Source organism: Malaclemys terrapin, chromosome 18, assembly GCF_027887155.1.
Source record: "Malaclemys terrapin pileata isolate rMalTer1 chromosome 18, rMalTer1.hap1, whole genome shotgun sequence".
In the NCBI taxonomy this organism is placed as follows: Eukaryota; Metazoa; Chordata; order Testudines; family Emydidae; genus Malaclemys; species Malaclemys terrapin.
This window is the reverse complement of record NC_071522.1, coordinates 6,457,708-6,472,547: the sequence shown is the minus strand read 5'-3', so window position 1 is coordinate 6,472,547 and position 14,840 is coordinate 6,457,708. Positions and strand designations below refer to the sequence as shown.

The window sequence follows — 14,840 nt, the reverse complement described above, 5'->3', positions numbered from 1 at the left end:
TTTGTTCAGTTGTGTGCCTGACTTCTTGAAAATTGGGTCCTCAGTGTTTTTAAAAACAGCTCCAGGTAGCCTTGAGTGTGTTGCGTTCTTCAATATATAATTACAGAATGACATTGTTTAAGGGGGGAGACTTCTGTTACATTCAAAGATGCCATTATTTAAAGTGAATTGACTCCTGAAACTTAACCCAAGGTGAAATTGTTTTTATCTCATTTATATGAACATCATAAACAATGATGCAATTAGATAGGTGTTAAAAATAGGATGTGGTGGAGATGCTTAAATTACTCAGGTTTCCTAGATTTTATATGAAGTACCCAACTGAGATTTGCTGCTCTTTAATTTTGTTCTTTGGGCTAACCAGCTGATGCCTAGTTGAAAAGACTTATGTTCCTATAAGGCCACAGAAGACTTAATATTCAGTCTTCGTCTCCTTGGATTTTGGAGAACTCTGTGTACCATCAGCAACTTCAATCCCACCCTCTAGACCAACCCTCATCTATCAAACCCAGGCTGTGTGAGAGAGAGAGGAAGCTCCCAGATAAACATACAGCAGCGCCTAAACTCCTAATCACTCTAGGCTTCCGCTTCCAGGCCCTATAATTAGAAGTCCTTCTTTTCCTTGTATTCCCAGTTGACGCAAATGCTTTTTGTGGCTTGGCACCTCATTTAGGGCGTGGGTTTAGTTTATGGCCAGGCCAGAGTCTGGTTTAGTCTTCTGATACTGCATAAATAGCTCTTAAGCCACAGTCTACATCTGTACCAGTTTTTCCTTTTATGTATGTATTTTTTAAACTTTTTCCTGAAAGAAGTTTATTGTTTCCCAAAGAGTATGCACGAAAAATAGGAAGTTGTAAATTAAAGCAAATGTATCTGTTAGCTAAAACAAAGATATAGTACCTTTTTTTGTGTGTGTGTAGGATATCTAAACTGAATTTTTTAATCTTTTCTGTGGATTTGAAAAACCACACAGTAAAACAGTCATTAATTTAATTTAGCTGCTTCCTTCACGTTGTGGATAAGAAAATCAAAATGTTTGCAATGAGATGCATATAAAGTAATATCTGGTTTACACACAAATTCTCACTGGTTTATGTGTATGCAAGAATTTGAATTGTTTTCAGATGTTATCTGCTAAACAGAGATTAATGCCAGTTTGAAAAACAAGCAGGAAATCCTGGAGAATTATTCACTTTTCATCTGTGATTTTTCATACAAAATACATAATAAGAGAATACATTTTTGGAATTAATTTATGACAGTGCTAACCTATATTTCCATCTAAACACAGTCTTTGAGAAAGCTATTGAAAGAGAAAACTGAATTTAAAATTGCCTGCATTTGAAAAATGAAAGTAATCATTAAGATTCAAGTTAATCTATTTCTCTGCTGGGATCATTTCCACTATGGTGTTATGGAATTACACAATGTACTTTCGTTGCAGGGAGCTAGAGTGAGAAACTAAATAGTAGAGCTGTGGTAATTGAAAACTGTAACTCTTTGCTATGAAGTAAAGAGAGAAGAAAAATACCACATATACATGCACGTGTGCAGCAAAAAAAAGCAAACATTCCAAACCTCAGTGATTTATTGTTTGAGTAGCAATAAGGAAGATATTTTAAAATACTAATTGTCTTATAAAAATGTACTTTGGACTAGCATCTCTGTGGTAGTGTGCCTGAGACCAGCACATTACTGGGATTTAGACAAGCATATACTTGTATATCAAATACAAAGGTCGGCATTATGAAAGTAATTTTTTCACCTCCTGAAAAAAGTTACTAATACAGCTAAGGTTTGTATCCCCTAATAATACGCATTTGCTCCATATGGTGATACACAGCAGAATTCTACGTTAGACAAGCAAACTGCCAAATCAGATTGCTTTAAAATGGAAACATGGAGGCTAACTCCTTTCTTCCCACAAATGCTGTATTATCTTTCTCTTCTTTACTCTTTCAGCAAGTACATAAAAAAAATTAAAAGACAAGAAAAGGAGAAAAACAGTGTAGGAAAAAAAATTAATTACACCATATGGATCTGATTATAATTCCAGATATCCAAGCACATTTCACTGTGTAATTTATTCAAATACTACACATAACATTAAAAGAATGCACAGATAACACCCTCAGAGCACACCCTACATTCCTTTAGAATGGTTTTCAAAATGAGTTTCTGATGAATTCCTATACAGGCAGATAGGGATTAGAGATTAGGATTAGACCTTTGTGAGACAACTAGCCCAAATGAGAATTTTGGATCAGCATAAACTTTAATGGTTTTGTTGTGAATGGAATTTATATTGATAACATATAAAAGCAGTTCTTTGCCTCTAAGGCAAAGGTTAGTGGTTATAAATCATCATTTTATACACAGTTGAGGGGACACATTGGCTTCCTCAATTCTCTTGCTTTAATGCAAGGATGACAGTCTGTCCTGGGCTAGTTATATTCATTTCCATTGTATTGAGAAAATGTAAGTGGATGTATGAGCTCCTGACAAGGTTGCTGACTAGGCCGTTGGCTATTTTTGTGAGCCATCTTAAGCCTATAACAGGTAGTGATGCCAAGAGTGGACCCTGTGGCTATTTACCCCAGATAGAAGGCCTTGCAACTCCTGATTTCTATTCTGAGTGATCATATGGCATGAGGTTGCAACAGTGATCTTTCCAGACAATAGTCATCCTGAGCAGGACTTTTTGGAGAGATCTCAGGCCAAAGCCTGTCCATCTTGACAAGGATTGGGCTGTGATGACTATACCCAAAGTGTATGGACCACCTAACTGGCCCCCAGACTATGAAGGCGATGTTGTAAGGCAGAGTATGTAAGTGGGAGTGAGGGCCAAGACAAAACTCTCTTGGTCCACCAACAACCTCTGAAGCAAGCATCCCCCTTAGTTCCCTTGGACAGGCCGCCCACATGGGGAAGAGGTGAAGACTTTGGTCATTGGCTGTGCTAGCCTGCTAGTTTGCTACTGTCTGAGAGACACTAGCTGGCTGGGCAGCAAGCTCTGTGACCAAGCTACTCCATTGGCTGGTTCCAATAACTGCAGTCACCATCCTGCAACGTCTGAGACAAAGATCACAAGACCATAAAGTAAAATTTCAAACCTCTTTTCTCTTAGGTATCTTATTTTTCCCCCTCTTACTTTGTCTTCTATTTTTATGTATGTATTTTACAGAAAGATGTCCGTGTTGTTCTATTAGGGTGTGAATGCGTGGATTGAGTGTGTGCATGCATGTGTGTAGTTCGAAAAGTCTGCTTTGGGAATGGCACCAGTAACGATTCCCTAACCTGAATCCTAATTCTGCCATTGAATAATTCCAAGTGTTTCCTCAGTGAAGGGGTGGAGTTATCTGAAGCTGCTAGCGTGTAAGCTATTTGCAATGTTGTTGTAGCTGTGTTGGCTCCAGGATGAGAGAAAGATCAGGTAGGTGAGGCCATATATTTTATTGAACAACTTCTATTGGTGGAAAGTACAAGCTTTCAAACTTCAGAGCTCTTTAGATTTGGGGAAGGAAACGAGAGTGTCTGAGCCAAATACAGGTTGGGACAGGTTGTTAAGCATAAGGTGTTCACATGTTGTGGGAGACCATTTAAAGTCAAGTGGACAATTGAGGGTTAGATTGTAAAGCATAAGGGGTTTACACATGCTGTAGGAGACTACTTAAAATGAAGTGGGAAATTAAGAGTTAGCAGGCAGTGGGGTGTGTTACAAATGAGCCATAAAACCAGTGTCTCTGAGTCCATGTTTTTTAGTGTGTAACAGATGTATGAAGTTAAGTTCCCAGGGTTGCCTTTTGAATATGTTGTGCAGGTTTCCTTTGAGGATGAGTACTGGGAGGTCAGATATGGAGTGATCGCTTTGTGAAAAGTTTTGCCCATGGATGATACGGTATTTTTGTCTATTTTTAATTTTTCTGTGAGTTAATTTGAATCAAATACCCCCACATAGTTGTTCCTGGGGTATTTGATGCATTGGATGAGATACACCACATGTGATAGGCATCTGTAGGACCCATGAATCTTAAAAGGTGTGTTGTGGGGGCTATTGATCATCGTAGCCGTGGAGATATGTCTGCAGGTTTTGTGGCAGGATTTGGTGCCACTTTGAGTTTATGTGTCCTGGTTTGTGGGAAGCTTGTTTTTGATGATGAGTTTGATCATGTTGGAGGGTTGTTTGAAGGCCAGAAGAGGGGGTTCAGGAAAGATTTCTTTCAAGATGTAGTCCTCATCAAATGTGGGTTGTAACTATTTGGTGATACCCCATCTTGGTTCTAGTGTGGGGTAGTTTGTGACAACTAGGAGGAGTGCAGTTGGAGGGTTTTTTTTTTTACTGTATTGAAGCTGGTATTTGCATGGCATTTTCCATGATGCAATCAACTTCTCTGATGGAGTGTCCTTGTTTAGTGAAGGGAATTTTAAATGTGCTTAGGTTTGTCTCCCATGCTTTCTTTTTGGAGTAAATTCTGTGGTATGAGTACCTGGCTGTAGATAGCACATTTTTGGTGTCTGGGGTGATTGCTGGATCTGTGGAGGTAAATATTGTGATCTGTGGGTTTCTTGTATATAGCTGTTTGTTGGGTTTCCATTACTGAAGCTAATTATGGTATCCAAGAAGTTGTTGCTAGTGTGGGAGTGTTTTAGACAGAGTTTGATGGATGTGTGGTGGTTGTTGAAATTGTGTGTGAAGTTGTGTGGAAATCTGTAGATACATTAAAGTGCCTTTTAAATAACTTTTAAGATATTGTATCTATTAAAAACAGTTCAAGTAAATTGATTTCCACTTTAAACTTAGGTCTGTCTAGAGGATGAACATATCATTGAAGAATTTCTGGAAGAATGCATTCTCGAGGCGACTCATGTAGAAGTTAGCATATTGGAGAGCCATCCTAGTGCCCATGGCTGTTCCCCTGGTTTGGACAAAGTGTTTGTTGTTAAATGTAAAATTGTTATGGATGAGTTGGGAATGTGTTTGGAGTAGAATCAGGTCTCGTAATGTTCCCACTCATTTAGTTGGGGCAGCCTGCTACCAACACAAGAAACACTATTTATATCTAGATCATAACGTTTTCTCCGTGGAAGATGGTATTATAAAGGGGATAACACACTTTACTAAAAAGGAAATAGGTCTTCTGCTTTTACAGAATAGAGTTAATGTAAACTATGTATTATCCCACACTAAAGACTAGCCAACTTGCAATTGAGCAACTTTAACTAGGTATTTCCTATCAACTTAGTCTCTGCAAACCAAGGAAATTTTCAGTTAATCCAATATTAACATGCAGACCAACCTCAACTCAAATGCCTTACCTCACAAAGATAATACCCAAATACCCTCATAGATTCCTCAGCTCCACAACAAACTCTTTCATTTCCAACACTCAGAATCAGTTGAAAGTGTGTCTGTTGGATAGAATCTTCCTGAAGGTAAGATTGTGCGTTTGTGTATGATTTTTGAGGGATTGGATGCATGCAGTGAGGGTAGTTTCCTCTCTCTGTCCCAGCCCAACAGTTACAGTGGACAAACCGAGGCAGAGACTGACAGGTATTTTGTCTGCCAAACACATCTTGGATCTCTGCAATTCTATTTATTTAAGATGCTTATACAGTCTGAATTACCATGGTATCTGAGTGCCTCACAACGCCTGTGAGGTAGGGAATTATCCCCATTTTACAGATGGAGAACTGAGGACTTGCATAACTTGAGGTCATGCCAGAAGCCTGTGGTAGAGCAGGGAGTTGAACCCAAGTCATCCTAATCCCAGTTAGTTCCCTGACCTCTGGGGCCATCTTTCCTCTCAATTGAGGTATGATTAAGGGTCATAAATTTTTTCTGTTCAACAGTAAATTTTTTAAAAGTGGCATGTATCAGCGATGTGATGATGTGTGTATATATTAGAGGTTTTGAGATTGTGAATATGCTTGTTTAGCTACAGAGAGAAGGGGGGCGAGAGAGAAACATAGGGCCACATTTATACAAAGAATTTTAAATTATTTTCTTGGGGCAAGTCAATAATATTTCATCACAGGTAATGCACTTGTCCTTTTGAACAGTAATTGTGCTAAATTTGGAGGCTAAAATTTAATCACTGAAATAGTAAGAGATTTCAATTCTGCTTTAAGTGGAAAAACTCAACCTTAACTATCCATCACTTTTTTCCAGTTATGCACTCACCATGAAATGTGTAAAATTCCTCTTTCTGTAGATACTTTAAAGTGTCTTTTAAATAATTTTAAAGATATTCTGTCTGTTAAAAAACTGTTCAAGTAAACTGGTTTCCACTTTAAACTTCTTTAAACATCAGTCTCGCTATAAGTGATAATTTATTACATTACTTTGAAAAGCAAGATAATACAGATTTACTGTAGAGGAGAATGAATGTCAGGTATTTCTTATACAGTCTTCTCAAGTTCTGCCATAATGCAGCACTTTTATATAAGCAAAAAGCTCTCAGTTTTAGTATAAACAATTGTACTCTCATGACAAGCTGACCTAAAATATGTGGTTGTAAATGTCCAAAAACTGGATTGTGGACTGACATGTAGAGGGAGGAAAAAATAAATAGTATTTACAACTTACTATCATTCTACTGATCTTCAGTCTAATTGAATAATTTCAGCAACGTACATTAGTGCCTGTTTTCTGCAAAGGTAACACTTAATATTTAACTTGCAAACTCAGGCTCTTATTTGCTAGCTTTTCATGCAATAAATCAGACAGTTTCTGTGATACAGCTTTATGAGAGAGAGGCTCCCTTTGAATAATTTTGGGGAGGGGCTATCTTTAGTTTATGTTTAATAGTGTTTTCACTTGCATGAAAGAAGGGAATTGTGTTGGAAACATCAATCTTCATTATATTGGCTGAAAGTAAATGTTTACATGCCCAATTGAGAGCTATAGGGAGGTAAACTGCAGTTTTCCATAACTTTGGTACTTCATAGTGATTATGGGAGATATTAACTTTCAATGTGAGTGTCTTGACTTATAGTTAATTGACTGTACAGCTTAGGTCAACAATGTTACAGTTGTCTGATTTCTAATGAACTTCTGCTTATAATTAAAACATTTGCATGAAATTAATCCCTTTAGAATGAAATAATTTTTTTCATACCCTTTATGTGTGTGTGTGTGTGTGTGTGTGTGTGTGTGTCCAGAAAACAAAGTGAAAGATGTGATAGATATTTTAGACCCACATCCTTAAACTTCTTTCTCTGCAGTGATTAATCCCTTGTGCTTTTCTTTTCTTTACTCAGGAATGCTACTGGTCACTACTGACACCCTAGGCCATGATTTCCATGTTTTCCAAGTACTGACACATCCTTGGTCATCATCACAAAGTGCTGTACATCATCTGTATACACTTCACAGGGGAGAGACCGAAGCCAAAGTAGGTTAAAAATATTAACTAAAGACTTCTCTCCAGATACAACACGTTATACATTTTCTGTATGTTGGCACTTGAGTTTCATGTTGGTTTCGGCAAGGAAAGAGCCTTCCTTACGTTATAGCCACAAGAAGGGATAAGAGCACAGAGTTTAACCATGACAATAAGGCATTTTTGCTCTATACAGTGAAGTGGGGTCAGATTTGCTCAGAGACGTCATCACCTCCAGAGTCCAGATTGCAATGGTTGAATTTAGCCTTTCCTCATGTTGCATATTAAACATTTGTTTAATGCCTTTGAAGCAATTGTCGGTTTGCTATGTTTTGGTGGGAAAGGCCTAAGAAATGTAAGAGAAGTTGTGGGGGGGAAAAATCAGTGTTCTAGATTGACATAATGCTATGCATAAAGATAGGTGAATCTGAACGGGTTTGGATGAGACAACTTAAGAATAAAATAAACCTTTAAAAAGCTGAATGAAGTTTATTTCATTTTTTAATTTTAATTTTTTTTACAGCCACTCTTGTCATGATACTCCTGGTTAGGATCACTCTAGTAGAACATGCAGTACACTGCTCCTGAGTCCTCTACAACAGGCACTACTCTCAGGGGATCCCCACCTTTCTAGCCCTATGTAACTATTGAAAAAATATTTTCAAAAATTAAATCGGTTTGAAAAACCGCACCACAAATAGGAAATAAATGTCACACCTGCTAATACAATCATTCACAGCATGGACTTTCAGGCAATACCTTTGTGGCCCTTGCACGGAAAGCTAGGATCACAGTAGTACCATGGTTATTGTTACTTAGACAATTTTATTTCATGGGCTACGTGCTTACTCTTGGCTTTTACTTCTCTTACCTTCTCTCCTGGTAGAAGCTGGAAGCATTTAATGGTACCATAGCTATAGATGCATGTTACAATCAGGAGGTTTTGCTCATCCAAAGGTTTTGGTGCCATTAGCTGAATTAGGAATCTTAACTTAGGTACTTGACATGTTCAGTTTATCCATACTAGCTGTCCCCAGAAGATTTAAAAAACCCTGGAGAATGGAATTCCAAACAACATAGTGTTAAGAGTGTGCATCATCTATATACTGGCTGAGACTCCTTTTACTACTGTGCTGGAAAATTGTAATTGCTGAGATAGGTAACTGCTTACAATGGGAATATATAGCCAATGGGAAAAGTGAGAAGAAAGGATGGAGTGGTCTTAATTTTTAAAGATGACTAGAAATTTCTGTGCCTTAATTTTTAGATGCCCAAATTGAGACAATGTAAAGGGTCCTGATTTTTAGTGCTGTGCATCTTCCCTCTAAAACTTAGGTTTCTTTAAGGTATCACAGGTTGGGCACCCAAAAATCAGGACACTGAAAATCACTAGTTATTTTGGAAAATGTAGCGCACCATATATACCTCTCGAGGTCCCTTCCAATCCCTATATTTTTATGATTCCATACCCTTCTTATATTTAGTTCATCTTTACAAAGCATACTTTTTATATTATAACAAAACATTTTTAAAAAGTAAAAATGGAATTGACTCTAAGCAAGACAATGAAAACTTTTTATAAGGAGTGTTTCATAGAAGAAATTTTTTAGAAAATAAAATTAGAAGAACCCAACTGAAAGTCTTTTAGATGTATAAACAAAAAAGGCGTATACCTTACATTTACATGTACATCCTATAATGTATTTAGCTCTTTATGTGTATTTTTGTACTGAATTCATCAAAGAACGGTAAAGATATTATATTCAGCCTGCAAAACAAGTGTGTGGATCCAATTATTGTGAATAGAGATGTTCTGTGGTCTCTGAATTAGCATGATATTGTCAGCTGACAACAATTTTATTGTTAAATTGCAATGTAGTAAAACAAATATCACACATTTTTAGCAGTAAATCATGTGTGGTACATCCTTATGAGTACTTTATGTTAGCATATGTGCTAAGGTGCTGTATTAAAATGTTTCAGAACCAATGGAATATTTGAAAATTCTCCTTGTTTGTAACATAATTTTAATTCAGAGCATGGGAGTGTTTCTCTTGGAGTGGGTGTAAAGTAGCCAAAGTCTAACCAATGAGGCGGTGTATTGGTGGGTTTTACAGTTCCCTAGATATTAAAACTGTCCAGCAACAATATCACACTGGCGCCTGTGATTGCTAAGACAATCCTATCATTTGAAACATGTACATGATTTGAATGTATATGTTCTAACTCTGGCTTTGTGAGTAACATAGTATTTTCAGTTTTATGGTGAGAAAAGCATTGTGTGTTACTGTGCTCTAGTCTTTTGTTTGGTTAACTGCACATATGAATTGCATTTAACCTACAAGAATTTTTGAGGCTGTTTGATTTGTAACCTGTAATTCAAATGCAGATATTTTAAGGCACACATTAGAAGCTACCACACTTACTTGAATATGATAGTATTTATACACTTATAGAATAGGCTCTTCTTTTTTTCTTTTCTTCCGGAATTAAAACTAGCTGTGAATCAGGGCCAGTGGTCTTAAAGGTCACCTTCTGTAGTGTAGCTATAAAAAGTTCTAATTTGTGTTGATATACACCAGTGATTATCAGAGTGTCAAAATTAGTTTAGTTTTTACCCATTGTAAATTGGTTCAACTTCATCATTTGCCTCTTTACGTAGTGTTTTTTAGTTTTCTGCTTTTGTACCCCTATTCATAGCAGTATCATTTGTTTGTCTTTCCATGATGCTGGTCAAGGTATTTACCCCATCCCCAAGAAAACATCCTTGTATTACTATAGTGAGCAAGATGAACAGATTTCTCTAAATCCAATGCTGCTTTGTTGATTGGTTATGGCATGTTCTTGCAAACGCTTGCTAGTGGGCATAATGTTTACAACCTGGATGATATGATTTACTCATACACTGATACAGGTAATATGCATAAAGGCTCATCTTAATATTCTAGAGAGATTTGAATCAGAATGTCACTCAGTTTAGAATATTCACTCTGGGATGACATCTTTCCCAGGATGTCAGAACTCCTACTCTTTAACTTGAGGAGGGGCAGCCCATTACACCCCCTCCTATCTCTTAAGGGAGCTGCCAAGGAGGCCCATTGATCCCATCCCTCATCTATAGAAAGGGTCCAGGCTACATGCTCTATTTTTATTGAGGAAAAAGAAGCAAACATTAAGATTTAATAGTTGCACTTTCTGAGCAGTTTGCCACAATCCCCAGATGTGTTGAGGATTATCTAAACAATACATATACCCCATTTCCTTTGTGTATCTACCAATCCCTGTGTCTGGAGGAAGTAAGTTGGGGCTTCAGTATACTTCCCCAAAGTACCCGGAACCCTAGTTGTATCAAGTTTCGTCTCTAAGAGCAGACCTCTGTCTGTCCTAATCCCCTAGAGTACATCTACACTGCACAACAAACAAACAAACATGGCAGCATGTCTCCGAGCTCAGGACAGCTGACCGGCTCATGAGGCTTGTGCTGCAGGGCTAAAAATAGTAGTGTAGACGTTCCTGAGCCTGGGTGCTGAGGCCACCCCCCTTTGCTGGGCTCCAGCCCAAGCAGAAACGTCTACACTGCTATTTTTAGTCCCGTGGCATGAGCCCCACAAGCCTGAGTTAGTTGACCTGGGCTCTACTGCGGGGTATTATTTGCAGTGTAGACGTACCCTTACGGTCGGATTCAAAGCCCATTAAAATCACGTAAGTGTCTTTCTAATAAGGCAACATCAGCTGTGCCTTAGCTTTGTGTCTTAGTACGTTTAAAAAATATTAGGATATCCCATTTATTGTGCTAAATTTTACAGAAAGGCAGTTCCGCTTTTGAACTGTGAACAAATATGAGAAATTTCAGCCCAGAAGGCAATTTTCACCCCAGGAATATACAACAGGCCTGAAAATAAGGTCTTACAAGGTTTGCTCCTTTTTTTATTCAGAGTGAGATGGAGCCCTTGGAATAAAATTGCCACCCCAGCCAAACCTGTCGTAGCAATAACAACGATACTATAATCAAAATGTTGAAAATGAGAACTCATTCATTTGATTTTTATAAAAGGAACCTGAAGTTTCAGTTCAGTACAAATTGTTGTGGCTGCCTCTAGTTTGGATGGATTCTTAAGAGAAGTGAGCAACAATGACAAATATTTTCCCAGTAGAGTTTTGCCGTTTTTATTTGGCGTAGTCTCATTTGAAATTGTCTTCCTTTACCAGGAATCTGATGCATTGCTGTGCACTACTGTAGCTGGCCCTTCTTCCCACACTTTTTGTTTATTCAGGTTAATCAGTTTTAGTTTCTAATGTGGTAGAGCTATTTATTTCATTTGTATATATATTTATTTAACAATATTTTTAAAAGCTTTTTATTTTTCTTAACAAGGCAAAAAAGGAGCTCAACCCATTTTTCCAAAAAGGAGGGGTAACCATCTTCAAACAATTAGTGTAACATAAACATTACACTTAACTTTGGAAAAGGACCTGCTTTAGCCAGCTGATGAAGGGCTTTCTTCCCCCTGTGTCCGTGTGTGCATGTTTGCATTCTCATTAAGGATTCCCATGTGGAGTTGTTAATCTTTTAGAAGTATAGTTTGGAGAAAAAGCTGCTTTAATTTTTTTCATTGAAAGTTATTGTGAAATTTGGTAGAGGTACATTCAAATGTAATCTTTAAAAAAAAAAAGTTTTCCGTTAAGTCAAAATCCAGAATTATCTATGTCTGACTGGAAGATGCCCTTTCTTAGTAATTTAGTTCCACAGTTCATCTGAGGTACATAGGCCTCTGGTCTTGCAAAGATTTATGAATGTACCTATCTTGAGACTACTTATGGGAATAAAATTACATACAAGCATGAGTTTTTGCAGGATCAAAGCCTTTTGTTTCCTCTCTTGTGTTGGGATCACAGATATTTTTTATGGGTTTTTTTTTTAAACTCTCTATTGTATTTTTTCAGTATATGAGAATTAAAATGAGATTTAGGCACAATAATTTGAAACATAAATGTGCTTAAATATTATGATTAGGTGACCCAGTCTGAATGAACTTGAATCAGGTTCAAAAAGTTGGATTGATATTCTTTTCATTTTCCCCACCGCCTCTGCACTTCCTGGTTTTGACCAGAACCAGCAGAGGCAATATCAAAATCCTGTATTTTAAAAAAAACAGAAAAACCCAATCCCCCAACAAATAAAAATCAACAACAAACAACCCCAATGTCTGTTGCTGTGTTAATTGCAGAGATTAGCTTGGCCCAAAAAAAAGTATTCTTCCAAGGTCAGCCGACATAAGGTCCTCCCACACAAGATGCGACTCACAGCAGATTGTGGGATATTCAAAATATAATCATGTATGCTCTCTGAGCTCCTTGGGCTTAGCTACCCTTCAGTGCGGTCCAAATACACCGATGGGCTCTGTTAGCCTTACCGCGGGGAAGGCCAGGAGGAGAGACTATGTGCCCTGCTAGGCTTTTTGAGCTTGGCTCCATCTTCCAGGGGGAGACTCAAATGTCCTGCTCGGTTCTGCTAGGCTTCTTGGGTTTGGCTCCTTCTTGATATGGAGGGGTGCAGGTGGAAAGTAGTGGTATTTCCCAAATTCACCCAGTCTTGTTGCCAAAATCATCTGTCACAGTAAATTGTTCAGATCTTCATAATGTGATCCTCCCCCTCCTTTCTCACATGCTTTCAACAGTTAACATGATAACAATGTTGATATCTCAAGTATTATCATTGGCCATTCAAGTTACACCCAACAAGATTAACGGGGAATGTAGGAAGAAGGATGGTCTAGGAGAGGGCATTGGACTGGGGGATTTAAGAGACTTCAGTCCAGATTCTTGCTTCCTGAGGCCTTGTCTGTACAACGAGTTGGTGCACAGCAAGCTGGGATATAAATCAGAAGTGCTGCACAGTGCTGCTCACTAAGGCCTTGTCTACACTGGGGGGGGGGGAATTGATCTCAGATATGCAACTTCAGCTACAAGAATAGCATAGTTGAAGTCGACATATCTTAGATTGACTTAGAATCACTTACTTCGCATCCTCGCAGCGAGGGATCGACGGCCACTGCTCCCCCATCAGCTCCGCTTCCGCCTCTCGCCGTGGTGGAGTTCCGGTGTTGACGGCAGAGCGATCGGGGATCGATTTATTGCGTCTACACTAGACACGATAAATCGATCCCCGATAGATCGATCACTACCCGCCGATCTGGCGGGTAGTGTAGACGTACCCTAACTGTCTGTGTGGACCCTGCTCCTGAGCGCTCAACATCCCGAGTATGTGTTGATCTACTGCTGTTCTGAGCACACTGTAGTGCTGTAATTTTCACCCCAGCTTGCTGTACACTAACTCCATCATATAGACATGCCGTTACTGCATCCTGTGCCTTAAATTCTCATCTGTACAATACTTCTGTACATCCCTGGGGAGTTGTGAAGATAGAATCCATTTAAGATTTGTGTGGTGCTCAGATACTGTGAAAACAACGAGGAGTCCTTGTGGCACCTTAGAGACTAACAAATTTATTTAGGAATAAGCTTTTGTGGGCTAGAACCCACTTCATCAGCCCACGAAAGCTTATGTCCAAATAAATTTGTTAGTCTCTAAAGTGCCACAAGGACTCCTCATTGTTTTTGCTGATACAGACTAACACGGCTACCACACTGAAATCAGATGCTGTGGTGATCCAGCCTATATATGTACCTAGATAGCTTGGTCTCCCCATTCAGAACTATTGTTTCCAGTTCTGCAAACACAGATAGAAGTTACTGCATCAGTTACCCTCAGCTGAAATGTCTGAGGCTGTCTCAACAACTGTAAGAGTTAGAGACTTACTTAAAAAAAAAAAATTAAATCTTAGATTCTGGAAAACAAGAAGGCAGCAGGAATGAGGTGCCTGTATGCTCCGTCACTGCCGACCATCTCAATGTGAAACCTTGTTGTTTATACTCTTGTAGGATATAGTCAGTATTGAAAGTCTCAGGAAATCTGTGCTCTCCGGAGTCCATTTGATTTCTGGATCAAAGAAGCTTGGATACATTTTGGTTAAAGATGTGAATTTTTAGATGCTAATTCTAGTCATACCTCCAGCTGTTCTCGTTTACCCAATATGAATCAGTATTTACATAATACAATAGAACTTTTTACCCACATGCATTTTGGATTGTAGGAAACCAAGATGCAGGATGTTCTAAGATGAGCAGTTTTATTTGCTTGCAGATGAAAGTTAGGTTGTCTACACTTTCTCTTTGATCTTAAAGCGTAAACAGAAAAAAGAGCCTGAAAACAGCGTTATCTCAACCTAGAACAAATAAGTGTGATGATAGCACTGGTGGGCTGGTGGCCAGGGTCCTGTGTAATCTTTCAGGCTGGCGGACTTTTGCTTGTTCTGACTCACAAACTGCTGTTATAACTGACCTCAGTCAGTGTAGGTAAATAGACAAAATGATAAAAACATACCACCTTGTGCTGCC

General features: G+C 38.4%; 1 protein-coding gene across 7 annotated transcripts in view; it reads left to right on the top strand.

Moving 5' to 3' along the window:
• BCAS3 (BCAS3 microtubule associated cell migration factor) overlaps positions 1-14,840 on the top strand; it is a 483,012-nt gene that overhangs the window by 137,707 nt on the left and 330,465 nt on the right. For all 7 annotated transcript variants that reach the window (XM_054008056.1, XM_054008054.1, XM_054008055.1 and 4 more), the window contains exon 14: positions 7,261-7,394. In XM_054008056.1, the coding sequence (XP_053864031.1) occupies positions 7,261-7,394 (134 nt within the window). The remainder of the gene's footprint in view (positions 1-7,260; positions 7,395-14,840) is intronic.